Source organism: Caretta caretta, chromosome 12 (genome assembly GCF_965140235.1).
Source record: "Caretta caretta isolate rCarCar2 chromosome 12, rCarCar1.hap1, whole genome shotgun sequence".
In the NCBI taxonomy this organism is placed as follows: Eukaryota; Metazoa; Chordata; order Testudines; family Cheloniidae; genus Caretta; species Caretta caretta.
Genome location: NC_134217.1, coordinates 4,960,637 through 4,988,328, shown reverse-complemented (window position 1 = coordinate 4,988,328; position 27,692 = coordinate 4,960,637). Strand labels below are relative to the sequence as shown.

The window sequence follows — 27,692 nt, the reverse complement described above, 5'->3', positions numbered from 1 at the left end:
TCCTTCATTTTGGTTCCTGTATGACCAAAGCCTCAGTTACTTTTTTTAAATGCCTGTTGCTTTAGCGGTCACAGGGCAGACTGACTCAGATGCCTTTCCGGTTTTTGCTTCATTTCTGGAGAAAGGAAACAGTTTGGCTTTTTTGGCATGGTCTGAGGGCTCTGGGTATTTCCTGAGAAAGAGGTATTTGGGCTTGGTTCTTCTTTTGTCAGAGGACACATGAGAAGGACTTGTCATAGCAGTGCGTGCCCTGGCTGTATAGAGCTGGTGGAGAAGCTGTTAAGCAATCCTTTAAGTGCTGAGCCCAGTTCAGGAGATCTCAGGAAGACAAACTATTGGCTACTGAAGATTCTGGCTGTCCTTGCACATGTTAAAAGGACCAAGCGTAAATGTTTGGTGATTAAGGGCCCAAGTTCTGTAGGGATCCATAAGGAAGATGCAACTGCTGAAAAAGCTCTGCCTAAGGGTCCCTTGTGGACACTGTCTGTGAACATAAATAGAAGGCCGACTTACCCCTGTCTGGGTCATTACAGGAGAAGTTGTGGTAGGGGGTCCCTGCAGATAGTGGATATGGTAGCTGGAGCAGGGGCCAGAGGAGCAGAGCAAGAAGCAGAGGTAGCTCAGACAGACTGCTGAACTCTCATGCATCCTTTGGAAAAATAGAGGCATCTTCTGTGACGCTGCTATACAGGGGACACAGGAGCCGGGGCATCCATCATGCTTGCTGATACCTGCATTGTGAAGGGCATGGGGCAGACACTGCTCATGGAGGTGGCACTGGTAGGGCTTTGAGGGCACCACTTCCTCCATTGGGCCTGCTCTGAAACAGCCACTCTAGCCTGCTTGCAGGAGGAAGCTGCTACCTGGGTCCTCTTGCTGGGTGAAGGGGCTTCCACCAATGCACAGTTGAAGGGGGAGCACCAGAGTGTACACGTCCTAGCCGCGCTGCCTTTGTTACTTCAGTAGTTTTCTCTACCCCACAAAAGCTTTGGCTGAGGAGTGGCTATGGTGGAGATGGGAGCTGGACAGCTCCAGAGGGGTTTAATTTGGGGACCCCCACAAAATAATTTGGAACAAGTCAGGAGTAAAATTTTAAATTCTTGTGCTCTGAAGAGAAATACAACATGAAGTCTGAGAACTACATGCTACAGCTACTAGGCACAGCTGGGACTTACCAAGCTCCATCTGATTGCCAAGTCTAAGCCTGCTTCCTATGCACCCATGAAGAGGAAAGCTCACAGTGGGAATGGAAAGCCTGGATGTGAGGTACAACAATTTAATCCCTATGCCACTGTTCACCACTTGGTTCACAGGGAGCTTCCCTGGCACCAGCCTATAGGCAAAGGGAGTCACAGAAGGCAAAGAGTAGAGAGTTGCTAGACCTCCGACATGGCTCCACTCTGTGCTTGAATGGAAAATGAACATGAATAGGCTTTTCAGGCATAATTAGGGTCCTACCAAACTCACGGCCATGAAAATTGCATCACAGACCATGAAATCTGGTCTCCCCGCCCTCAAAATCTGGTCTCTCGAGTGCTTTTACCTATACTATACAGATTTCATGGGGGAGACCAGCGTTTCTCAAATTGGGGGTCCTGACCCAAAAGGGACTTGCAGGGAGGTTGCAAGGTTTTTTTAGGGGGGTTGTGGTATTGCCACCCTTACTTCTGTGCTGCTGCCTTCAGAGCTGGGCGGCCGGAGAGTGGTGGCTGCTGACCGAGGGCCCAGCTCAGCAACACCGAAGTAAAGGTGGCAATACCATCCCAGGCCATCCTGACTTCTGCGCTGCTGCTGGAAGCGGCTCTGCTTTCAGAGCTGGGCTCCCAGCTCAAAGCCACCACTCTCCAGCTGCCCAGCTCCGAAGGCAATGCTGCCACCAGTGGCAGCTCAGAAGTAAGGGGAGCCGTACCACAAACTCCGAATAACCTTGCAATCCCCCCACAACTCCTTTTTGAGTCGGGACCCCTACAATTACAACACTCTGAAATGTTAGATTAAAATAGCTGAAATCATGAAATTTACAATTTTTAATATCACATGACCGTGAAACTGACCAAAATGGACCGTGAATTTGATAGGGCCCTAGGCATAGTGCTGGCTGTGGCGGGGTCTTGAGATCACGGAGGGCACATTTATCTTTCCCATAACAAAAACAGCTACTGTCCTGCTCCCAGCATATTCTCAGGGTTATAGATGCGGACCCTGATAGCCTCAGTTCAGCTCCATCTTTGAGTTCCCAAAATTACCTAATTCAGTTTACCCCACTAACTAGCAAAACGAAGCAAGCATGTGGCTTTTACACAGAGGTTTCCTCAGGGGACAACCTATGGTGCCCTCACAACCTACCACCAGTGGGTGCTGTTCTGAGCACAACTGTCACAAAGCAGGCAGACAATGCTAAGAAGAAGTGAGAGGGGCGGGGAATAAATAATCCAGGAAGTGTGACTGAGAGGACTAACATTTTGGATTGGGGGGGGGGGAAAAACCATCAGCTTTTCCAGTGCAAGAGTTTAAGATAAACATCAATGAAATCTGATAAGGGTTATGAGAACCCTCCTCCCACAGGAGAGAGGCAGATTTAAGAAGTGGTAGAGGGCCCTCACACCCCTTCATTTGGTACTTACATATAGGGATCCTAAATGGGTCCTGTCTGTATCAAATATCCGGTAGTAATGTTGTACAAAACTGGATCCAATCTGCTCCCAAATAGGCTTGTCTCCCATTCTGAATCCTCCGCCGGAGCCAGTGACTGTAAAAAAAAGTCAGAAAGAACAGTTCATTGATTCTAAGGCTAGAAGGGACCCTTGTGATCACCTAGTCTGACCTCCTGTAGAGCACAGGCCAGAGACCTACCCCAAAGTAATTCCTACAGCAGGTCTTTTAGAAAACATCCCATCTTGATTTAAAAGTTAAATGCTGGAGAATCCACCACGACCCTTGGTAAACTGTCACCCTTGGTAAACTCTCACTATTAAAAAGGTACACCTTATTTCCAGTCTGCATTTGTCTAGCTTCAACTTCCAGCCATTGGGTCATGTATGTTTGTTACAGCTTTCTCTCCTACACTGAAGCACCCATTATTAAATATTTGTTACCCATGTAGATACTTAAAGACTGTAGTCAAGTCGCCCCTTCTGACACAAAAGAGCCGCCAAAGGCTGTGTTAATATGTAAACAACAGTTAAATCAGTCTTAGAGTACAGCCTTACAGTGTACAGCCAGCCAAGAACATAACTCTGACTAGGCTTTTAGACTACCAGATCTGTGCTGCTGCAATATAGCAGCTGTCTGCTGCATGACTGGGGACGTCACACAGAACTGCATTTAGGGAGCTCCTGCACTTCTCTGGCACAGTGGCAATGGAGAATGGAGCCTTTAATTGCGCCAATAAAGCTGCCTCTGCCACTTGGTGATGGCCATTTTACATAGCTCACTGGGGAATAAATTGCTTCCTTTGTTGTCCCAAAGAGCAAAGCTACAGTCACCCGCCCTGTAGCGACACCTCTACCAATAACCACAAGGCAGTGATACCCAGGATTTCAGTGCAGTTGTTTTCTACATTAAATATTGGGGCAGTCAGTACCCACCACTTCCCATTCAACTAGGCAAACTAGCCCTCAGTGGAGTCTGGTCTGCTCTTGCAGTACCAGATTTGGACCAATCTAAACTCTGTTAGAGCATGGACAACTGAATGAGAGGAAGGAGGGCAGCAATTATGCATTGGGGCCCAGGACCAAGGCTCACTATTAAAAAATAGGGAGGAGAAACCTGAAGTAACAGCCATGACCTAGAAGTACTGGTAAGGATACCAGCAGGTGGTAGTCACTGCCTTATGGTTAGTATAACAGGGGAACTCTATTTTCCCCAGAAATGACCCCATCTGGTGCAGTTTCCCAGTATGGATTAGGACTGGTATCCCCTGGCATACAGCATGGAGACATTAAAGGTGGGAGCAGAAATTTTTTTTTTTTTTGCCAGTTACAGAATCAATGAGTCTGCCATCTTGTTTTGGCAAGTTACAAATTGAGTATTGAGCCTCAAGTGGACCTTCCAGATCTGTGAATAGAATGACAAAGGCTAGCCCCTGGAGCAGCTTCTTGTGGTGCCTGCATACCTAGCCTTGATCACCAATTTTGAGTTCTCCATGTGTTAGCAAATATAAGAAAAACTAGAATCCACGAAAGCAGCACCAATATGTTTGAGATCTCAACAGGAAGAGGTAGGCTCAGATAATCGCCTGTTAAAGTATTGGTAGAATGTTCTTTAGCTGTTCTAATGGAAGTAAACTTAAGAAACTGTTGTGGGGCACTAAGGGATCGATAACCCATCTGCCCTTACATGAGAGAGTAGTCCCAGAGCTCGAATGCTCAAGACAGATCTCACTAACATTTTCTGGCAATGAGCTGAAGGGGTAAAACATTCATTTCAATCAGGGATTAAGGTAACTGTTGATACTTCGTCAGTCTAAAAGGATGAAAAGTTTGTGGGTCTCTGTGTGGGGGATTATTCTTAAATATTATAAGGGGACTTCCTCTCAGAATAGAAGGAAGGACACAGCATGAGTATCATACATAGAGTCAGGAACAATTCAATAAATTTGAAAGGAATGTGGGACCCCTTGGCTGAATGTAGGGTTAGGGTGGGAGCAGTGGCTTTTTTTTCTAGCTAGCGCTCAAGGGACCTGTAGAATCAATCCTGATCCCTTTTCTCTCAAGGAGGACTGGTGTGAGACAGGAGGCATTTCCTGACACACGTGAAATGGAGCAAGTTTGCCCACACACACGATAATTTACATTAATTACATATACATTGAAAAGTACAACACAAATCACATATAGTAGCTAGAACCTACATGTGCACGAGGAGCTATATGTTAGAGTCGCTGGTGAGTTTTAAAAAAAAATACCAGTACAAGCTATTATATTGCAGCTAATATTTCACTTAAAATCTCACTTCCAAGTTCATCACCAAATTCCCAAAGACCCCAAGACATCAGATGTGAACTTCTTAGTCAGACTTTGCATTAGACCCAGACGAGTCTTCTATCCTTCCTGCAGCGTTTGTCATAGTCTGCATGAGTCTGTGGAGAAATCAATGGTGGCAAATTTTCCAGGCAGTTGAGCTCTCGCTAAGTCTATGCTGTGCTTCTACTGCCCACGTGAGCAGAACCTCTTGACTGTCACCTTCTTGCACTGGGCTCCCCACACAGCGTTCACTATTACGATCAACTTCGCCTGGCTTTGCTATCTAATATCCATGCAAAAACCTCACCCTTCAGTCACTGGGCTAGGGATCTGGGGAACGAGAGGTGAGTACGAGCGTGTTTAATTTTGTTGTGCTCAGTCAGATCTGCACAGAAAACCTTTCTAAAAATCACTAGATGAACAGAATGAGAAAAACACATTTTAAAATAACTAAATCTAAAAAAATACATATTTAAGGAGCACTGCTAGAAAACTCAACATTTTTTAAAACAAACAAAAACAAGTTAACAGTATTTCGTTCAGCCTAGTTCTTTGGCGGCATCACAAAACACAGCCCCAGTTCATATGGTTTTAGAAAAGTGAAGGAGCATTTTCAGAAACAGGCCCAGGAGGTTGTGATGTGCATAAAGCTTAACATTCATCCATCCATGGAGTTAGAATGTATACCATTAAAGTAATCAAAGCTATGATCAAACATTAAGCCTTCCTTTCTGATGCAAGCAGATTCTCGTTTCTTATTCTAATGATAGTCCAAAATGTACACTAGAACTCTGTTATACTCTATAGACAATTTGGCTCATCGACTGCAGCATCTGGAAAATTTATCTTCAGTGCTATTTAAGCTGGAGGCCAAAATTTACATCAGTAACTGGGTTTGAAAGAGAACCACAGTGACAAACAAAACAAGAAAAAGTTAAGTGCATGAATAGTAGAAAAATCTCCAAACTTAATAGTAATTCTAAAATTCAAGCGACCTACTTCTCTCAGAGAGCTGAGGAGCAAAGCCTCTGAGAATCCCTCCCAAGAAGGAAAAGCTACATTTTCTTTTTCCTAAATTGAGAATGAGCTTTAGGGTATTTCTACACAGTAATCAGGTTTCAGAGTAGCAGCCGAGTTAGTCTGTATTCGCAAAAAGAAAAGGAGGACTTGTGGCACCTTAGAGACTAACCAATTTATTTGAGCATGAGCTTTCGTGAGCTACAGCTCACTTCATCGGATGCATTCCTGTGAAGTGAGCTGTAGCTCACGAAAGCTTACGCTCAAATAAATTGGTTAGTCTCTAAGGTGCCACAAGTCCTCCTTTTCTCGCTACACAGTAATATAAGCTCAAGGTTAGTGGAATTCAGGTCAGCTGACCTGTGTCCAGGAACTCTGGGCTTGAATGTCTACACTGCATTTAAACCCTAGGTTAAGGATTTTCTGATCCATGCTCAAACCTAGCATCCACACTGCAGTGCACAGACCCAAGTCAAAGTAACCCTATCCCAGAGTGCTTTGTGCTCTCCCCTCCCCAGGTGACACTCTAGCCCTACAAATGTGTTGCACCATTTCCTAATTGTGATGGTGCTATTGATCGGACTCAGGTGCCCATAAAGAACAGATGAGTACATAAACTGCATAATTAGCTCCTTTGGTGGCTATCCCAGTAGAATGATTGCAGTGTGAGAAGGCTTTATACCAAACTATCATCTAATCTGAGAATTGGGCTCTCCACTTTTAGGCTGAGGCACACTGGCAGGAAAATGCCCATGTGCACCTGCTCCAAGGATAATTAGGACATCAGTCTCCAGGGCTGTCAAGCTATTAAAATGAAACTTTGCAAGTCTTAATATTTAGAATGGGATGTTCAGTGAAGGGGTTTTTGTTTGGTTGGTTTATTTATTTATGTCTGTTTGTTTTGATATTTGACATAAAATGTAGGTTTCTGAGGAAGAACACACACACCCCTGCCTGGCTGCTGCTGAGCAATGAAGTGCATCTCCAGCAGACCCCGGGGATCACTTATCCCTTCTCACACTGCACCCAGGAGGCAGGAATAAGGGATCCTCATGAGGCTGTGGGGAAGTTTTGGGGCTGGCTCCCACTCACTGCCCTGACAGTGCAAGCTGCCCAGGTGTCTCTGTGCATACAGTCCCAGGGAAGGTAGGGGAGCCAAGGAGCAAGGGACAGAGAAAGGAGTGGGACCTGCCACATGAACCATAACTAGAGAGCTAAGCTTTCAGTTGGCATATGAATCTGTATGATTCCCAAATAAGCCCACAGCTGCCTGTTTAAAATCACTCCAATGTAAAGCTAGTAGCAGGTATTAACATTAAGAGTTTCACTGGCACCTGGCACACATCCACTAGCACGTTCTGCTGCAGCTAAAAAGGTTAGCTAATCTGAACATTGGCTATTTCTAAATTAAATCTTCTCTCATATGTCACATGCATTTAGCTTCAAGAATCCATTGCACCAGTAGTATCAATTTAAGGGCAAGCCATTTGCAAACACTGCTGTAACCTGTTTTTGCTCTTAGCTAAGAAACTTGCAATCCCCACTCTCCACGCGCACACATAGCCTCTTCCAACAGCTCCAGATGGACCCCCATTGCTCTGGAAGTTTTACAAATCTTGGCTGCAAAATCCCACCCCAAAAAGAAATAAAATGATTTGTTTTTAATCTAGACTTAAAATGGGACAGTCCCTGCAACCTTTACTATGGAGAAGCTACTGTGACTATGGTTGGGACTGGACTTTACTCCTATATGCACGATACATACCTGAAACTAAACAGCGGGGTGTATTGTTTTGTTACATTCTTTTATAAAAACTTAGTACTTGAACAACTCAAATTGTCAAATATTTGACATTATTTGTGCTAATATTTGACCAAATACAAATGCACAAAAATATACACACAAAAAAGAGATGAAATTGGTGAATAGGTCATAAAATCATAGGAATGTAACACTGAAAGGGATCTTAAGAGGTCATCAAGTCCAGTCCCTGTGCTGAGGCAGGATCAAGTAAACCTAGTCCATCCCTGACAGGTGTTTATCCTTTAAAGGTGTATACCCTTTAAAAAAAACCCCAAGAACACAAACCCTTCCTCATAGGTCAGATTTTCTAAACCTTTAAAACATTTGTGTTGCTCTCCTCCAGACTCTCTCCAATTTGTCCACATCTTTCCTAAAGTGCGGTGCCTTAACTGGACACAGCACTCCAGCTGTAGCCTCACCAGAGCAGAGGACAATTTCCTCCTGTGTCTTACATACTACATCCCTGCTAATACATCCCAGAACAACACTAGCCTCTCTCATAACTGCATCACACTGACACACATTCAATTTGCAATCCATTATAACACACAGATTAGTGCTGTCGAACTATTAAAAAAAATCAATTGCATGATTAATCGCATTGTTAAACAATAATGGAATACTATTTATTTTAATATTTTCTACATCTTCAAATATATTGATTTGAATTACAACTCAGATACAAAATGTATAGCGCTCACTTTATAGTTTTTTATTACAAATATTTGTACTGTAAAAAACAAAAACAGTATTTGAATTCACCTCATACAAGTGCTGTAGTGCAATCATGAAAGAGCAACTTACAAATATAGAATTATGTACAAAAAATAACTGCATTGAAAAATAAAACAATGTAAAATTTTAGAGCCTACAACTCCACTTGGTCCTACTTTTAGCCAATCGCTCAGACAAACAAACTTGTTTACAACTTGCAGGAGATAATGCTGCCCGCTTCTTGTTTACAATGTCACCTGAAAGTGAGAACAAGCGTTTGCATGGCACTTTGTAGCCCGCGTCGCAAGATATTTACATGCCAGGTGCGTTAAAGATTCATATGTCCCTTCATCTTCAACCACCATTCCACAGGACATGCATCCATGCTGATGATGGGTTCTGCTCGTGTGATGCATGGCCAGAAAGGGTTAAACATCCTGCAAAACAAAAAACCCTCAAAAGACATGTGGGGAGATAATGTTTTTGTGTATTTACATATGTATGAGTAGGGTTGACAAATGTAATCAACAGTCCCTGTCTATGCTGTATTCTGATACTTCAGACTCAAAAGAACATCCTTTCATTTAAATGAATTGTAAACATGGGATATCTTGGCATTCATCTCTCTTTGAAATGTACTGTGAATGGTGGAGGAACAAGCAAATGACCTTATGTTAATTCGTATAGCTAAGTACCAGTGATGGACCTCCTTCAAAGTCATCCTAATGACCTTTTGTTCCCTGAGGAACTCCAACTTGTCAAAGGACATGAAATTGTACAAAAGATCCTAGGGTCCTGATTCTCTCATCTCAGATCTGCTTAGGCTTCATTGGGGGAAGTTTGAGTCGCAAGACTGAGGTCCCAGTTATACTGGTAGGCCCTGAATGTGATAGTTGGACATTGGACTATAACCTATGAACTGAATTCTAAAGGAACTCTTTGTAACTACAAAGCTCACCATCTCTGCTATGAATTTGAACCTCAATGAATTGAACTCAAGTCTGTATGTATATTGATCTTTTAACCATACTCTCACTTCTGTGTTTTAATAAATTTTAGTTTAATTAAAAAGAATTGGCTGTAGTGTGTATTTGGGTAAGATCTGAAATATTCATTAAGTTGGAAGGTAACATGTCTGATCCTTCGGGATTGGAAGAACCGTTTCTTTTATATGATGAAATAAGATTTACAGAAATTTTCATCACATTTGTCGGGGGTACCTGGATGGAGGCCTGAGGCAGGATCACTTTAAGGCAGGGGTTTTCAAACTGGTACACCTCAGGGGTACACCTCAGGGGGTTGCGAGGTTATTATGTTGGGGGGGCATCCACGAGCTGTCAGCCTCCACCCCAAACCCCACTTTGTATCCAGCATTTATTATGGTGTTAAATATATATAAAAAAGTGTTTCAAATTGATAAGGGGGTTGGGGGGTTGCACTCAGAGGCTTGCTGTGTGAAAGGGGTCACCAGCACAAAAGTTTGAGAACTACTGCTTTAAAGGAACTGTGTTGTTTGGACTTCTGAGTCACCAGTAAGGTATGCAAGAAGCTGTTTTACACTGCTTGGTAAATCTAAGTATTACTCAGATGCCACCAGCAGAAGGTTGATTTTCTTTTTTGGGGGTTTGGGTTCTGTAGTTTCCGCATCTGAGGTTTGCTCTTTTAAGACTTCTGAAAACATGCTCCACACCTCGTCCCTCTCAAATTTTGGAAGGCACTTCTGATTCTCAAACCTTGGGTCAAGTGCTGTAGCTATTTTTAGATACATTGGTATCTTCTTTGCATTTTGTCAAATCTGCTGTGAAAGCACTCTTAAAACAAACATGTGCTAGGTCATCATTCGAGACTGCCGTAACATGAAATATATGGCAGAAAGTGGGTAAAAGAGAGCCGAAGACATACAGTTCTCCCCCAAGGAGTTCAGTCCTAATTTAATTAACGCATTATTTTTTAATAAGCATCGTCAGCATGGAAGCATGTCCTCTGGAATGGTGGCCGTGGCATGAAGGGGCGTCCGAATGTTTAGCATATCTGGCACGTAAATACCTTGCAACACTGGCTACAAAAGTGTCATGCGAACGCCTGTTTTCACTTTCAGGTGACACTGTAAATAAGAAGCACACAGCAGCATCTCCAGTAAATGTAAACAAACTTGTTTGTCTTAGCGATTGGCGGAACAAGAACTAGGACTGAGTGAACTTGTAGGCTCTAAAGTTTTACATTGTTTTGTTTCTGAGAGCAGTTATGTAACAACAACAAAAATCTACATTTGTAAGTTGCACTTCCATGATAAAGAGACTGCACTACAGTACTTGTATGTAGTGAATTGAAAAATACTATTTCTTTTGTTCATCATTTTTACAGTACAAATATTTGTAATCAAAAATAATATGAAGTGAAAAGAAAAGGAATACTTGTGGCACCTTAGAGACTAACAAATTTATTTGAGCATAAGCTTTTGTGAGCTACAGCTTACTTCATCAGATGCATGCAATGGAAAATATAGTGGGGAGATTTTATATACACAGAGATCATGAAACAACGGGTGTTACCATACATGCTGTAACGAGAGTGATCAGGTAAGGTGAGCTATTACCAGCAGGAGAGAAAAAAACCTTTTGTAGTGATCATCAAGGTGGGCCATTTCCAGCAGTTGACAAGAACGTCTGAGGAACAGTTTTGGGGCGGGGAATAAACATGGGGAAATGGCTTTACTTTGTGTAATGACACATCCACTCCCGGTCTTTATTCAAGCCTAATGTAATGATGTCCAGTTTGCAAATTAATTCCAATTCAGCAGTCTCTCATTGGAGTCTGTTTTTGAAGTTTTTTTGCTGAAGAATTACAACTTATGTCTGTAATCGAGTGACCAGAGAGATTGACGTGTTCTCCAACTGGTTTTTGAAGGTTATAATTCCTGACGTCTGATTTGTGTCCATTTATTCTTTTACATAGAGACTGTCCGGTTTGGCCAATGTACATGGCAGAGGGGCATTGCTGGCACATGATGGCATATATCACATTGGTGGGTGTGCAGGTGAACGAGCCTCTGATAGTGCGGCTGATGTGATTAGGCCCTATGATGGTGTCCCCTGAATAGATATGTGGACACAGTTGGCAGTGGGCCTTGTTGCAAGGATAGGTTCCTGGGTTAGTGTTTTTGTTGTATGGTTGCTGGTATTTGCTTCATGTTGGGGGGCTGTCTGTAAGCAAGGACTGGCCTGTCTCCCAAGATCTGTGAGAGTGATGGGTCGTCCTTCAGGATCGGTTGTAGATCCTTGATGATGTGTTGGAGAGGTTTTAGTTGGGGGCTGAAGGTGATGGCTAGTGGCGTTCTGTTATTTTCTTTGTTGGGCCTGTCCTATAGTCGGTAAATTCTGGGTACTCTTCTGGCTCTGTCCATCTGTTTCTTTACTTCAGTAGGTGGGTACTGTAGTTGTAAGAAAGCTTGATAGAGATCTTGTAGGTGTTTGTCTCTGTCTGAGGGGTTGGAGCAATTGCGGTTGTATCGTAGAGCTTGGCTGTAGACAATGTATCGTGTGGTGTGGTCTGGATGAAAGCTGGAGGGATGTAGGTAAGCAGAGCAGTCAATAGGTTTCCAGTATAGGGTGGTATTTATGTGACCATTGCTTATTAGCACCGTAATGTCCAGGAAGTGGATCTCTTGTGTGGACTGGTCCAGGCTGAGTTTGATGGTGGGATGGAAATTGTTGAAATCATGGTGGAATTCCTCAAGGGCTTCTTTTCCATGGGTCCAGATGATGAAGATGACATCAATGTAGCTCAAGTAGAGTAGGGGCATTAGAGGACGAGAACTGAGGAAGCATTGTTCTAAGTCAGCCATAAAAATGTTGGCATACTGTGGGGCCATGCGGGTACCCATAGCAGTGCTGCTGATTTGAAGGTATACATTGTTCCCATTACATTACGCTTGAATAAAGACTGGGAGTGGATATATCATTACACAAAGTAAAACTATTTCCCCATGTTTATCCCCCTCCCCTGTTCCTCACACGTTCTTGTCAACTGCTGGAAATGGCCCACCTTGATGATCACTACAAAAGGGTTTTTTTTCTCTCCTGCTGGTCATTTTGGTCATTCTGAATTGTAATTCAGGTCATTCTGAATTCTAATCCTGTCCTCAAAAGTGCTTGCAACCCCACACCGTTTGGTGTCATGTGCAAATTCTATAAGCATACCCTCCACTCCATTATCCAAATTATAATGAAAATATTGACTAGTATTGGACCCAGGACAGACCCCTGTGAGACCCTATTAGATACACCCTCCCAATCTGACAGCAAACCATCTCTCCGAGTAGTCTTTCAACCAGTTGTGCACGCACCTTACAGTATTTTCATCTAGACCACATTTCCCTAGTTTGCTTATGAAAATGTCACATGGGACTGAATCAAAAGCCTGACTAAAATCAAGATACCACATCTATTGTTTCCCCCCCCCATCCACTAGGCCAGTAAACCTGCCAAAGAAGGAAATTAGGCTGGTTTGGCATGACTTCTTGAAAAAAAAAAAAAAAACACCATGTCAGCTATTCCTTTTAACGAAGGCTGCATGTCTGTCACGGAGGTCACGGATTCTGTGACTTTCCATGACCTCCATGACTTTTGCAGCAGCTGCCCGAGACAGGCAGCCCCAAACTGCTGCTGCTGGCTCAGGGTGTGTGAGAGGAGGCTAGTGCAGGCTGTTAAGGGAGGGGGCACTTACCTTGGGGAGAGGGGCTCCTCAGTTCCCACTGGCATGGCCCACCTGCCACTCCTAGGCGGCAGAGGGGCCCAGGGTGGAGCTCAGTGCTGTACGCCCCGCAGCTCACGTTGGCTGCGGTTTCTGGCCCATGGGAGCTGTGGCAGCCGGTGTTGTGGCGAGAGCAGTGGAACCAGGCCCCTGGCTCTGCCACCTAGGAGCTGGAGGGACGTGGAGCTGGGTAGGAAGCCCCTGCCAGCCCTTCCTCCCAGTACCAGCAGGGGTCCCGGGCCACATCCCCCAGCACCTGTGGCGCCCCTGGACTGCCCCAGCCCGAGCAACCACGGCCCCCTGCCCAAGTTTTAGTCAAGGTGGGTATTTTTAGTAAAAGTCATGGACAGGTTACTAAAAATACCAGTTACTAAAACGTAGCCTTACTTATAATCTTATTATCCTCTAAATTGTCCTTATGAATTCATTGAGTGGACAGACTGGTTAATTTGAGCTGTTTCCATTGCCCACTGTATTTTCCACTGAATGCATCCGATGAAATGAGCTGTAGCTCACGAAAGCTTATGCTCAAATAAATTGGTTAGTCTCTAAGGTGCCACAAGTCCTCCTTTTCTTTTCACTCAAAGTGAGTCTCTTCTGTTGAGATGAGCTTTCATTACATTGTGGCTAAAATTGAGCAGAATCAGTCTGAGCTGTCTGCTTCCGTGGGTGCAGAGAGCTAACTAGAGGAGACAAACACTTGGTTGTCTTGTCTTAGTTTAGGCCACTGTTCTTCACTGGGGCTCTAGAGGGCATTGGGAGTACTTTATGCCACAGCCTGTGCTTGTCTTTCCCGGGTGGTGAAGGCCAAATACAGTGAGAAAAGCATTCACAGCTGGCAGGGATTTTCAAACACCTCAAGATTGGTTTGGGGGTTATTTGTTCTGCCCTGAGGATTCTCTTCTGTGGTGCTCTGCAGGTTAACAAGCATATGGAGACACTCGAAGGGCTAGGAAAGAGGCATGAGCATAGTGTTTTCAAAATGCCAATAAGAAAAGGAGGACTTGTGGCACCTTAGAGACTAACCAATTTATTTGAGCTTTCGTGAGCTACAGCTCACTTCATCGGATTCATACTGTGGAAAATACAGATGTTTGTTTTTATACACACAAACCATGAAAAAATGGGTGTTTATCACTACAAAAGGTTCTCTCTCCCCCCACCCCACTCTCCTGCTGGTAATAGCTTATGTAAAGTGATCACTCTCCTTACAATGTGTATGATAATCAAGGTGGGCCATTTCCAGCACAAATCCAGGGTTTAACAAGAACGTCGGGGGGGGGGGGGGGGGGGAGGGGTTAGGAAAACGAGGGGAAATAGGTTACCTTGCATAATGACTTAGCCACTCCCAGTCTCTATTCAAGCCTAAGTTAATTGTATCCAATTTGCAAATGAATTCCAATTCAGCAGTCTCTCGCTGGAGTCTGGATTTGAAGTTTTTCCTGTTGTAATATCGCAACTCTCATGTCTGTAATTGCGTGACCAGAGAGACTGACGTGTTCTCTGACTGGTTTATGAATGTTATAATTCTTGACGTCTGATTTGTGTCCATTTATTCTTTTACATAGAGACTGTCCAGTTTGACCAATGTACATGGCAGAGGGGCATTGCTGGCACATGATGGCATATATCACATGGGTAGATGTGCAGGTGAACGAGCCTCTGATAGTGTGGCTGATGTGATTAGGCCCTGTGATGGTGTCCCCTGAATAGATGTGGGCACAGTTCGCAACGGGCTTTGTTGCAAGGATAGGTTTCTGGGTTAGTGGTTCTGTTGTGTGGTTGCTGGTGAATATTTGCTTCAGGTTGGGGGGCTGACTGTAGGCAAGGACTGGCCTGTCTCCCAAGATTTGGGAGAGTGTTGGGTCATCCTTCAGGATAGGTTGTAGATCCTTGATAATGCGTTGGAGGGGTTTTAGTTGGGAGCTGAAGGTGACGGCTAGTGGCGTTCTGTTATTTTCTTTGTTAGGCCTGTCCTGTAGTGGGTGACTTCTGGGAACTCTTCTGGCTCTATCAATCTGTTTCTTCACTTCCTCAGCTGGGTATTGTAGTTGTAAGAATGCTTGATAGAGCTCTTGTAGGCGTTTGTCTCTGTCTGAGGGGTTGGAGCAAATGCGGTTGTATCGCAGAGCTTGGCTGTAGACGATGGATCGTGTGGTGTGGTCAGGGTGAAAGCTGGAGGCATGTAGGTAGGAATAGCGGTCAGTAGGTTTCCGGTATAGGGTGGTGTTTATGTGACCATCATTTATTAGCACTGTAGTGTTCAGGAAGTGGATCTCTTGTGTGGACTGGACCAGACTGAGGTTGATGGTGGGATGGAAATTGTTGAAATCATGGTGGAATTCCTCAAGAGCTTCTTTTCCATGGGTCCAGATGATGAAGATGTCATCAATGTAGCTCAAGTAGAGTAGGGGCGTTAGGGGACGAGAGCTAAGCTATTACCAGCAGGAGAGTGGGGTGGGGGGAGAGAAAACCTTTTGTAGTGATAAACACCCATTTTTTCATGATTTGTGTGTATAAAAACAAACATCTTCTGTATTTTCCACAGTATGCATCCGATGAAGTGAGCTGTAGCTCACGAAAGCGTATGCTCAAATAAACTGGTTAGTCTCTAAGGTGCCACAAGCACTCCTTTTCTTTTTGTGAATACAGACTAACACGGCTGTTACTCTGAAACCTGTCAAAATGCCAATGACACCCAGCTCCCTCTTTCATGCAGTCCTGCCAACACTGTCGAACGTCTCACCTAACATTTGATAGATTGGGGCGTGGATGAGGGGTAGGTGGCCAATACTCAATCTGGAGAAGAGAGGGAACAGCAGAAGGTTGGGGAAAAAAGAAAAAACACAAGAAGTGGCAAGGATCATCTGTCCTTTTGAGGGTCTCAGCCATTAGTTACTGGAGTCTGCAATCTAGGGGTACTATTTGACCTATGCCTGCTGTTGGGTGCAGCTCCCCACCCCTATCGCTGTTCAGCCCAGAGACCATTTCTTTTGGATGTAGACCTGGCTAACAGAATCCAAACTTTTATACCCTCAAAACTATGTGACAGTGTAATCTGCACATGGCTAACCCTTTACTCTAGCCAGAAACTGCAGGCAGTGAAAAATACAGCAGCCCATTTGTAAACTGTCTCTCTCTGGGAGCGAAGCAGCAGTGCCCTGGGACCAGTTATCCATTTGGCTTCTGAGTGAAGTTGAAGGTTTTGGATTTAACCTATACAACTCTACATGGCTTGGGGCCTCCCTGCCTTAGACCCCGCCTTCTCCATTTCAAGCTGCCACAGAGCAGTCTGCAGTGTTCAAGTTGGAGCCCCAGCCATGTATGAAAGCAGCAGCTGTGAGCAGAGCATTCTCTTTGAGAAGGACATGCCAGCTCTACAAGACTTTGCTTACAACAGCACAGGGAGGTGGGATATCTTACTGCTCTCCTGCTGGACAGAACCTATAAATTACATTTCTAGGATGACAGGCTAGCTGTGGTATGCTCTCTTCCTGAAGCTAAGTGGTAGATTACAGCAAAGAAAGGGTCAGTACGAATAAAGACATTGCCCTGAGCTCTTAAAAGAGCAGTAGCTCCTATACTAGAAGATTTCAGACAGAGGGCCCGGGGAACAGCTTTTCAGCCACGTTGCCTCTTGTAAGAAAGAAGAAATCATGCAGCAATCTCTCCTCTGGTAAGTCCCCCAAACTTGAGTGACACATCTAGTCTCATTTACCATACATTGGTCCTAGCAACCAGCACGTACATTAAATACACTGAGCCCTTCTTTCTCATGTAGTGTGACTAACATTGTATTCAGACTTGTCACTTGGGAAAAGGACAAAGTGGGTCAGGTAATATTGGACTAACTTCTGATGGTGAAAGGTACAAGCTTTCAAGCTACACAGAGCTCTTCTTCGGGTTTGGGGAAGAAACAGATAAATATTCTCTTACATATGGAAAAAGAAAAGGAGTACTTGTGGCACCTTAGAGACTAACCAATTTATTTGAGCATAAGCTTTCGTGAGCTACAGCTCACTTCATCGGATGCATACTGTAGCTCACGAAAGCTTATGCTCAAATAAATTGGTTAGTCTCTAAGGTGCCACAAGTACTCCTTTTCTTTTTGTGAATACAGACTAACACGGCTGTTACTCTGAAATCTTACATATGGGTAATTCCAGAACCTGCAAAAGTTTAAGAGTTAGGAAAAGGGGGATCTTTGGGATTTGGGGAGAGACTAGTTTGTACATTCTGACCAGTAACACTGTTTTACCTGCATACTGAAGCACACCCAAAACAGCCTCTACAGTCTCTTTCTTGCAGGAAATGTAGAGAACCTCAGAATATTTAATGGTTATTTTTAGCTTTTTAGAGTACGCTAGAGTAGCCCTCCAGTAATAAAAATCCTAAGTATTGTCTGAAATGCTAAGCAAAGCTAGCATTTAAATATAAACAATGTGGAAGTACTTAACTTCAATTGTTAATGAATACCAGACCCTGTAAGAGTTTATAGTTGACCATTCAGACGGAATCCAGGGATAGTCAACTGTAAAACTTGCCCAGTGCAGAATCATCAAATTCAGTCACCAAAGCCACATGAAGTCATACATGTCAGAGCAAAATTTTAGTCAATTCTTTGATTCAGAGGAGGCCAATGAAGAGGAAACAGACAGCCTAAAATGGAATATTCTGGCCACTGCATCTAAGTCACTACTACAGACTGCAAGCTGCTTAGTAGGAATAGCAGCAACTGAAGAATTGAGAGAGGTATTCCTAGAAAATTAGGCAGCACCATTTCCTCAAACTACGCAGAGTTCTATTTACTGAACTGATTTAAAACAAGCCAGAGTAACCGCAGATGAAAACACTGCAACTAGGAAAGGACTACTTTAGGTTTTCTACACATTGCCCCAAAGCAAACATTCTTTAAGAACGGAGGAACTTTCCATTATGCGCACATACTTATTAACAAAATTACTTAAATAATAATAGTACTAACTTCAATCTTATCGGCACAACATTCCAACAAAAATAATGTCCTGGAAGTTCTAATGTTTAGTCGCAGGTATACCACCTCTGCCTTTTCAGGCCTTTCTATGGGCCTGGGAAAACCCGTATTCTATAAGGAAACGCCCTTTGATTGGTTCCTTTTTCTCATTCCCCTGCCTCCCGAAGAAGGGCAACCAATCACAGTTGCTGAACAGGATTGTTTAGGTACGCTGTAGCTGGCAGGAATGCAGGTGACCCTGCTCTGATTCCCAAGCCTGTGGTGGGGAGAGAAAAAAGGCAGTTCCCACAGGTACCAACTGCAACCCTTGGCCTGAAGAGTGAAGAGCTAGGTGCAAGAACCAAAACCCACCAATACATACACCGTTTCCCCCTCCCCACCCCCACTGCTGCAGGAGTAAGTGGTAGAAGACTTCTGAAAGTTAAGATGTAGAAAATTAAATGCTGAGGTTTGCTGTATGGGGGGAGCTGAGAATGGAATGCTCAGCTGGGAACAGGATGTAAAATGGCAGCATTGGGAGGAAAGAGAATTAAGCACTTGGTTAGGAAGGGGAAGCCAAAAAATTAATTGAATGAAAAATTAGAAAGGGTTCAGAAGAGAGGTGCAAGAATTATCTGAGGTTCAGAAAACCTGCCTTATAGAAAGAAACTTTAGATGCGCCATCTATTTAGTTTGTCCAGGAGAAGGTTAAGAGACAATTTGATCATAGTCTAAAAGTACACAGGGAGAAGATTTCTGATACTTTAGGGTTCTTTAATCTAGCAAAGACAATGAAATGCAGTGGCTGAAAGCTGAATCTAGACAAATTCAGAATAAAAATAAAAATAGGATGAATATTTTAATAGTGAGGGTAAGGAACCACTGAAATAACTGACCTATGCACTTGGTGGATTCTCTCTCACTTGTAGTCTTTAAACAGAGACTGAGGTCTCTTTTGAAAAGATATGCTCAAGGTCATCCACAAGTTAGTGGGCTTGATACAGAAATCAGTGGGTGACATTTTTTGCTTATGGACTTTTGGCAGATGTGTGGCTGCCAGTAAGCCACATGCATTAGAAGACCATATAGATAGGAGCTGCTAGTCACAGTCTTGACACCATCATAGAGAAAGTCTTCCTAGATTGGGGTGGGCAAACTACGGCCCACAAGCCGTTTTAATCCAGCCCTCGAGCTCCTGCTGGGGAGCAAGGTCTGGGGCTTGCCCTGCTCCAGCACTCCAGCCAGGGAGCAGGGTTGTGGGCCGCTCTGTGCGGCTTCTGGAAGCAGTGGCGTGGCATGGCCCGCCTCTGGCTCCTTCGCATAGGGGCAGCCCCCGCTCCAAGCACTGCCCCCCACAGCTCCCAATGGCCAGGAACTGCACCTTATGGGAGCTGTGGGAGCGACGCCTGAAGACATGGCAGCGTGCAGAGCCGCCTGGCCACACAGGAGCTGGAGGGGGGACATGCCGCTGCTTCTGGGAGCTGCTTGAGGTAAGCGCCGCCTGGAGCCTGCACCCATGAGCCACACCCCCAGACCCCCAGCCCCTGCCCCAGCCCTGATCCCCCTCCTACCCTCTAAACTCCTCAGTCTCAGCCCAGAGCCCCCTCCTGCACCCCAAACCCATCATCCTCAGCCTCACCCCAGAGCCTGCACCCCCAGCCGGAGCCCTCACCCCTCCCATGCCCCAATCCCCTGCCCCAGCCTGGAGCCCCCTCCCGCACCCTGAACTCCTCATTTCTGGCCCCACCCCGGAGCTCACACCCCCAGCCAGAGCCCTCACCCCCTCCCACACCCCAACCCCAATTTTGTGAGCATTCATGGCCCTCTAGAATGGCCTGTACCCAGATGTGGCCCTCAGACCATAGTTTGCCCACTCCTGTCCTAGATGCTTTCCCAGGATAGTCATGAGCAGCTAAGTGGCTTAGAAACATTACTGTCTGTGGAAAGGGTGTGGCTACCTGCTCATTTTCAATGAGCCTTAGGCTATATCTCAGGACCGTGGTAAGTCAACCTACCCTGCGCAACTCCAGCTACATGAATTATGTAGCTGGAGTCGATGTACCTTAGGTCGAGTTACCGCGGGGTCTACACTGCAGGGTGTCGACAGGAGAAACTCTCCCGTCAACTTACTTTACTCTTCTCATCAGGGGTAGAGTACAGTGGTTGACTAGAGAGTGATCTGCTATCGATTCGGCCGGTCTTCACTAGACCTGCTAAATCGACTGCCGGTGGATTGATCTCAGAGCATCGATCCCAGCTATAGTATAGATGTAGCCTGGGCCACAAGGCTATATAGCTACTGTTTGACTTAAAAGTATTTTAAAGAAATATAATTCATGTTCAAGGACCTACGGAGTTTACATCTGATCATGAGGACCTCAGACTTGTCATCTTCAGGAAAGGATGGAAGTTCTTCCTTCACCTCAGACAAACTATGAGATAACATGTTTAGATCCCAAAAAGATACTTTATATGGTGTATGTAGGCTTGGAAGGATTAGATTTATATTGGTAAAGCAAGTAAATTTAAACATCATTTTCACACACAAACCAACACAAATATTTCCATCAATAATACTCGAAATTTACAGATGGGCAGAATAAGAAAAATGTTGCTTGGAACTGAAGAGTTTGATTTAAAGATATTTACCAGGGATGTTGGCAATTTGTGTTTTAACAGTTCTAAAACTTTAACTTTATGAACCTCAATGTTTGTCATTAAGGTATTATTGTCTGACATCCCCATAATTTCCCACAATGTGAAAATGAAAATCGATAAAAAATACAAAAAAAAAATGCTTAAAATAAGCATTGATCTTAGCTGTCAAAATTCTAAAAATATAAAGATTGAATTCTGCAATGCCTAGGTATTTGTAATTGGTCTGTGCAATTCACTCTTGCAGAAGATTGTCAAGACAAATATTATGACAGTTAAAAAAAAGAGGATTGGAAAACTAGTTATTAACATCTCTAACTATGGAAGCTAAGATTGATATGTAATTAATTCTTATATATCAAGGTGTAAACTGAGTACCTGTAGAGACTTCTCTTCAGTGGACATGAAGAACAGCCCTTAACATATTTGAAGATTTATCAGGACCCGCCCTCAGTCTTCATGTCCTTCTCCTAGACTCCTCCCCAAAAATCATTACTAAACAGCCAGCTAGACTTATTATTGGGTGAGGATTACTTTTATTCTTTCGAGGCTCAGCAATGTGTAGATAAAATCAGTCAATATTCATTTAAATTTTACTAAAACCAAAAGTTTTCTTCATAGTTGTATAGTCTTGGTGGCTGCGACAAAAGATGTTAAAAAGGAAATCTGCCTAAATACCAAATTCTCTCTCAACACTGGGAACTGCAGCTCAAGTTTGGCATTATTTAAAAAACAAACAAACAAAAAAACCAAAAAAAAAACCCCACATGTAAACTTATCCCATTATCTAGTTGTGAAGATACTAGTATTTAATTGGTGACAGGTTTCAGTGGTAGCCGTGTTAGTCTATCAGCAAAAAAAAAAAAAAAAAAGGGCGGGGGTAGGGGGAGTCCTTGTGGCACCTTAGAATCATAGAATATAAGGGTTGGAAGGGACCCCAGAAGGTCATCTAGTCCAACCCCCTGCTCGAAGCAGGACCAAATCCCAGTTAAATCTTAGAGACTAATAAAGTTATTTGGGCATAAGCTTTCGTGGGCTAGAACCCTCTTCATCAGATATATGAACTAAAAGATACAAGAGCAGGTATAAATACATGAAATGATGTAGGTTGCTTTCTAAGTGTTAGGTCAGTCTAACGATCAATTAACAGCAGAATACCAAGGGAGGAGAAATAACTTTTGAAGTGGTAAGAGAGTGGCCCATTACAGACAGTTGAGAAGAAGGTGTGAGTAACAGTAGAGAGAAATTGGGGAAATTAAGTTTAGGTTTTGTAATGACCCAACCACTCCCAGTCTTTATTCAGGCCTAATCAGTTGGTATCTAGTTTGCAAATTAATTCCAGTTCTGCAGCTTCATGTTGTAGTCTGTTTTTGAAGAATTGCAACTTTGAGGTCTGTTATTGAGTGACCAGAGAGATTGGAGTGTTCTCCTACTGGTTTTTGAATGTTATGATTCCTGATATCAGATTTGTGTCCATTTATTTACTATTTACCTACAAGTCTTTACAAAAAGAACACAAGGAATTGTTGCTGGAGAGTAACTCTTCCCAGAACCGGAGGAATCCGAGGTACATACTATCCCAGAAGGAGCAGGTTGTTGCAGTGATATATTTAACTTTCAAGTAGCAGTTCTGCAACCACTCTCTCCATTTCTTACCACTTAGGTAATTGTTTTGTTCCAATAGGATATTCCAATCTAATATGCTATATATGCCACAAATCCACACACATCACATAGAACTCAGCCAACTTGATACAGGAGTGACTGGGTAAAATACTACAGCCTGAGCTATTATGCAGGAGGTCAGACCAGATTATCGGAATAGGTATTACGGCCAGAAAGGACCATTAAGAGAATTTCTGCTCCATTTGAGAACATACAAATACATTGCTCTTACAGTACATTTTTTTTGCAATTGTTTACAAAAGACAGCAGCAGCTATTGAAGTTTGCTGCTTGTATCAGGGCAAGCAGCTTCCTTCTCAGATCACACGAGAAACAAAGAAAACACACATGTGCACGCATGCTCTCGTTCAGTCAGAAAATACACATCTGGCCCTAGTTCAAGACTACCTGAACCTGTTATTTCTGTCCATGATACAGCCACTCAACCAGCCTCAGCTGAATTTACTCCACTCTCCATGGGTACAGGACCTCTACTAAAACAGTGTAGCACTAACTGGACTACCCAAATATTGTAACAATACCTGAAGTCTAAAAATGCCAGATTTTGCCTTGCTCTGAACTCTCCAAATATGAGGCTCTTGCCATTTCTGTTCCCAATTCTCTTATTCTCCACTACCCCAGCCCCCAATGCTCAGCTCCTTTTGCGTCTTTTCTGTGACACAAATCACACAGGCAATATGAGGCACAGAGCTCCATGATGCACACGAGTAAAGTACCTTAGGCCTTATCTGCACTTAAGATTTGCCGCTTTAACTAGGCTAGTATAGTCCCCAGGGTGGACACAGTTATACCAATATAGCTTATTCTAGTTTGGCAAAACAAAATAAGCTATACTGGTATAACTGCATCTACACTAGGACTTTTACTGGCATAACTATGTCAACAACAAAAAAACAACTCACAGCTTACTAAAAGTTATGCCAGCAAAATTTTTTAAGTTTAGACCAGACCTACCAGATCATGGAGGGGAAGTGAGGCGGGAGGTAGCATTGCTGAGTAGCATAGAAGGAAAACAATGTCAAATTCATAAATAACCGAAAAGAAAGTAGAACTGGGAGAGAAATTAATTTAAAGTGATAAGCGGTTAGACCAGTGGTGCCCAAACTTTTCTTGTTGTGCCCCCCTTACCAGTAATGGAATCTGTCTGCACCTCCCTCCATTACAGCAGTTGGTTCAGCAGAGGAGCTTGGGCTGAAGGCAAAGCTGAGGGCAGAACTGGGAATGCCGGAGAAGCTGGGACTAGAGACGGAGCCAGGCCGCACCGTGTCCCCGCCGAACATTCCTCCGTGCCCCCTAGGAGGGGAATGTCCCACACTTTGGGGATCATTGAGTTATACTAAACGACAAATAAGCAGGGTTCGTGTGTAACGGATAAAATTTTATGCAGTCTTGAAGTGAGAACAATAGACTATAGAAAAAACAGTATAAAGTAAAATTTATGACACTTCAAATATCAAAATTAGTCTGGTGAAGCATGGTTTGTGTCATTAGAAATAAACATCAAATAGGACCTAGTGAATTTAGTCATTTAAAAAACAAACGCTAATCATATATTCATAGACAAGAGTTGTAAGTGCACTGAAATCACTCCCACTTGTTCCTATATATTGTTTTCAGCATGTGTATTGGTTTGAGAAAGCATCCTGTACGTGGATGAAAGCCACAACCTTAAGTACAGTTTATAACTTTACTTTCTTGTATTTTTCTGCAAGTAACCTGCTCTTCATGCTCTAGCTAGACTATATATTTTAATCTGCTCCAATAATTCAACCATTGTGGAAAATGGTAAGAAATCTTGATTTATTAAGAACAAAAGAATGGCCATACTGGCTCAGACCAACGGCCCATCTAGCCCAGTATCCTGTCTGCGGACAGTGGCCAGTGCCAAGTGCTTCAGAGGGAATGAACAGAACAGGCAATCAAATGATCCATCCTATCATCTACTCCGAGTTTCTGGCAATGGATGACAAGTTCTCTAGTTCTCTCAGACTACCAATGATCAAGAAATAGTTTAGACTTTTACCACTTATGGCCATTTAAATGGGCTTTTTTCAGCAGTTTCTCTTTTTAAGAGGAGATTATTCACACAGAGATAATTAAGTATCAGTTTCTGCTCTGAAACACAAACGTGTAGTGTACTAACATGTGGTGGTCCAATTAGTATTTTATTTCAGCTGAACTACTATTGAATCTAGTCATCCATAAAGCAATCTGTATACAAAGGGAAAACTGACTCAGTTAAATCTGGCTAGGTACAGTGGATCTAATACAGGGATGCAATATTTTGATATTACCAGTATGTTTTAAAATATTAACATCCTATCACAATTCAGTTTTTACAATTGCATAAGACTCCAATCCAGATTAAACTTCCAAGTGCAGTTCATCAAGAGAGTGCAAGGAAAAACTTGCTTTAAAAAAGGCAGTTCTACCAAGAACTGGTAAGCTACTTCTGAAAATGTTTCTCATGACAATTTATAAATACACTCAGTCAACTCGAATATTTGAAAACATTTTGGTCTTCGTGTCATAACCTGTCAGACAGTAATAGTCCCAGTCAGGGATACAGTAAAGGAGAAAGCCTAACAACTCATTTTCTAGGCCCTGGATGCTGGCTCTCGTCTAATCCTAAAAAGACGAGAGGTTCTGTTGCTATGGCCAGCTGGGAGGTAGCCTTGTATTCATGAAGGACGTTACAGTTACAATCTCCTCCTAATGAGTTTGTTTCATCTCCAGTACAGAGACAGCTCTCAGTGTAATGCACACTTACACAGTAAGATATGAATAGCCATCTGCCATAACAACATTTGAATCATTCATCTGTGAAACAGAGGATAATATGGCTATGAAAGAGAATAAAACAAGGAACCAGAATTTACCTCCTTGGTTTGGGGAGCTGACATTCACATTGAGTGCTCTCCTAGCTAGAATCTGTAGAGTCCTCTTGTCCACTAGCTCTTGCTCTTAAACTAGTCTTGAATTTTGCCTCTTTTATTAAGTGTTAGTGGCCTTCTGACAAGTTGTAGGTTAGGCGTTATGAATTTCAGGTTCATCTTTTGTTACTCAACAAAAACAAACAATAGATTGCTTCTGATCACATAACATGAATAACTTGAGAAAACCATCCAAGTAAAGACGATGCAAAAAAGACGATTCAATTTACAGCTCTGATAGCACTTAGTACTTTACATTTGCAAAACACTATACCCATATCCTCACAACATACATGTAGTGCAGGGGTGGGAAAACTTTTTGGCCTGAGGGCCATATCTGGGTGGGGAAATTGTATGAGGGCCATGAATGTAGGGCTGGGGCAGGGGGTTGGGGTGTGGGAGGGATTGCAGAGTGAGGGAGGGGGTCAGGGCAGGGGGCTCAGGCTCCAGCCCAGCGCCGCTTACTTCGAGCAGCTCTGGGGTGGCAGCGGCATGCAGCAGAGCTAAGGCAGGCTCCCTGCCTACCCTGGCAGTGACCAGCATGTCTGGCAGTGGTTCCTAGGGGTGGGATGGGACAGACGGCTCCGCTGCACACTGCCCTCACCTGTGGATACCACGCCCGAAGCTCCCATTGGCCGCAGTTCCTGGTTCCCCGTTCCCGCCCCGCAGCTCCCATGGGCCAGGGAGGGGGGGAAGAGAGTATCTGCAGGCGAGGGCAGGGCACAGAGCTCTCTTCCCCACCTTGCAGGGGCCAAAGGGACATGGTGCCACAGGGCTGGCAATCCCTTGGGCCAGATTCAGTCCGCTGGCTGTAGTTTGCCCTCCCCTGATGTAGTGCAAACATTGTTCCCATCTTACACATGGGAAAAAAAGAAACAGAGAAAGTTACTTGCCCAAGATCTTACAAGTCAGTGACACTGATGGAATTAGTACTCAGGATCGCCTCACTTCTAACACTATGCACCACCTTTCAGATACGGACAGAAATGGAATGCAATACACTGGAAATACCGGAGAGAGAATTATTATAAAGGCATCTCAAGAGGGATAATGAATTATTATGGGTCTAAACAGCAGCTCTCTGAAGAACTATATGTACAGCTGAGTTATTACAAGGACAGGACAGACTACAGTTAAAGCAGCAAGCATTCCTAGATGGAAAAGATTCCAGAAATCTCAATGTAATGCTTTCCAATAGGAAGAGTGTACAAAAAACAATAACTGTAACAAGAACAACAGGGAGTCTGGTGCCACCTTAAAGACTAACAGATTTATTTGGGCATAAGCTTTCGTGGGTAAAAAAATCCACTTCCATATTCACTTTCTCCACAGTAGTCATGATTGTATTGTCCTTTATCAACCCCCCTCAGTCATCTTTCTTCCAAGCTGAACAGACTCTCTTCATGGGGAAGCTGTTCCATACCCCAATCATCTGCTCTTACTATTTCCAATTCTAATATATCCTTTTTGAGATGGGCTGACCAGAACTGCATGCAGTATTCAAGGTGTGGTCATATCATGTGTTTAAATAGTGGCATTATGATATTTTCTGTCTTATTATTGATCCCTAGCCTAATAGTTCTTAATGTTGTTAAAAAAAAAACAAAACTGACTGTTGCTGTACATTGAGCAGATGTTTTCAGAAAGCTATCCTTGATGAGTCCAGGATGTCTTTCTTGAGTGATAAAAGCTAACAGACTCCATCATTTTGTATGTATAGTTGGGTTTATGTTTCCCAATGTGCATCATTTTGCATTTATTGACACTAAATTTCATCTCCTGTTTTCTTGCCCAGTCACCCAGTTTTGCGAGTTCCCTTTGTAACTCTTCGCAGTCTACTTTGGACCTTATTATCTTGAGTAATTTTGTATTGTCCACAAACTTTGCCACTTCGCTGTTTACTCTTTTTTTCCAAATCATTTATAAATATGTTGAACAGCACTGGTACCAGTACAGATCCTTAGGATACCCTGCTGTTTACTTCTCTCCACTGCGAAAAATGACCATCTATTCTTAACTTTTCCCCCTTGTCTTTTAACAAGTTACTGATTCATGAGAGGACCTTCTCTCTTATCCCAGCACTCCTTACTTCGCTGAAGAATCTTTGGTGAGGGACCTCGTCAAAGGCTTTATAAAATCTCAACTACGCTATATCCACTGGATCCCCCTTGTCCACGTTTGTTGACCCCCTCAAAG

At 43.5% G+C, this 27,692-nt stretch overlaps 1 protein-coding gene across 5 annotated transcripts in view; it reads right to left on the bottom strand.

Moving 5' to 3' along the window:
• NUTF2 (nuclear transport factor 2) overlaps positions 1-27,692 on the bottom strand; it is a 51,865-nt gene that overhangs the window by 22,750 nt on the left and 1,423 nt on the right. For all 5 annotated transcript variants that reach the window (XM_048817168.2, XM_048817170.2, XM_048817167.1 and 2 more), the window contains one exon: positions 2,625-2,749. In XM_048817168.2, coding sequence (XP_048673125.1) covers positions 2,625-2,723 — 99 coding nt within the window. In that variant the 5' untranslated portion in view covers positions 2,724-2,749. Of the gene's footprint in view, positions 1-2,624; positions 2,750-27,692 lie in introns of those variants that run through there.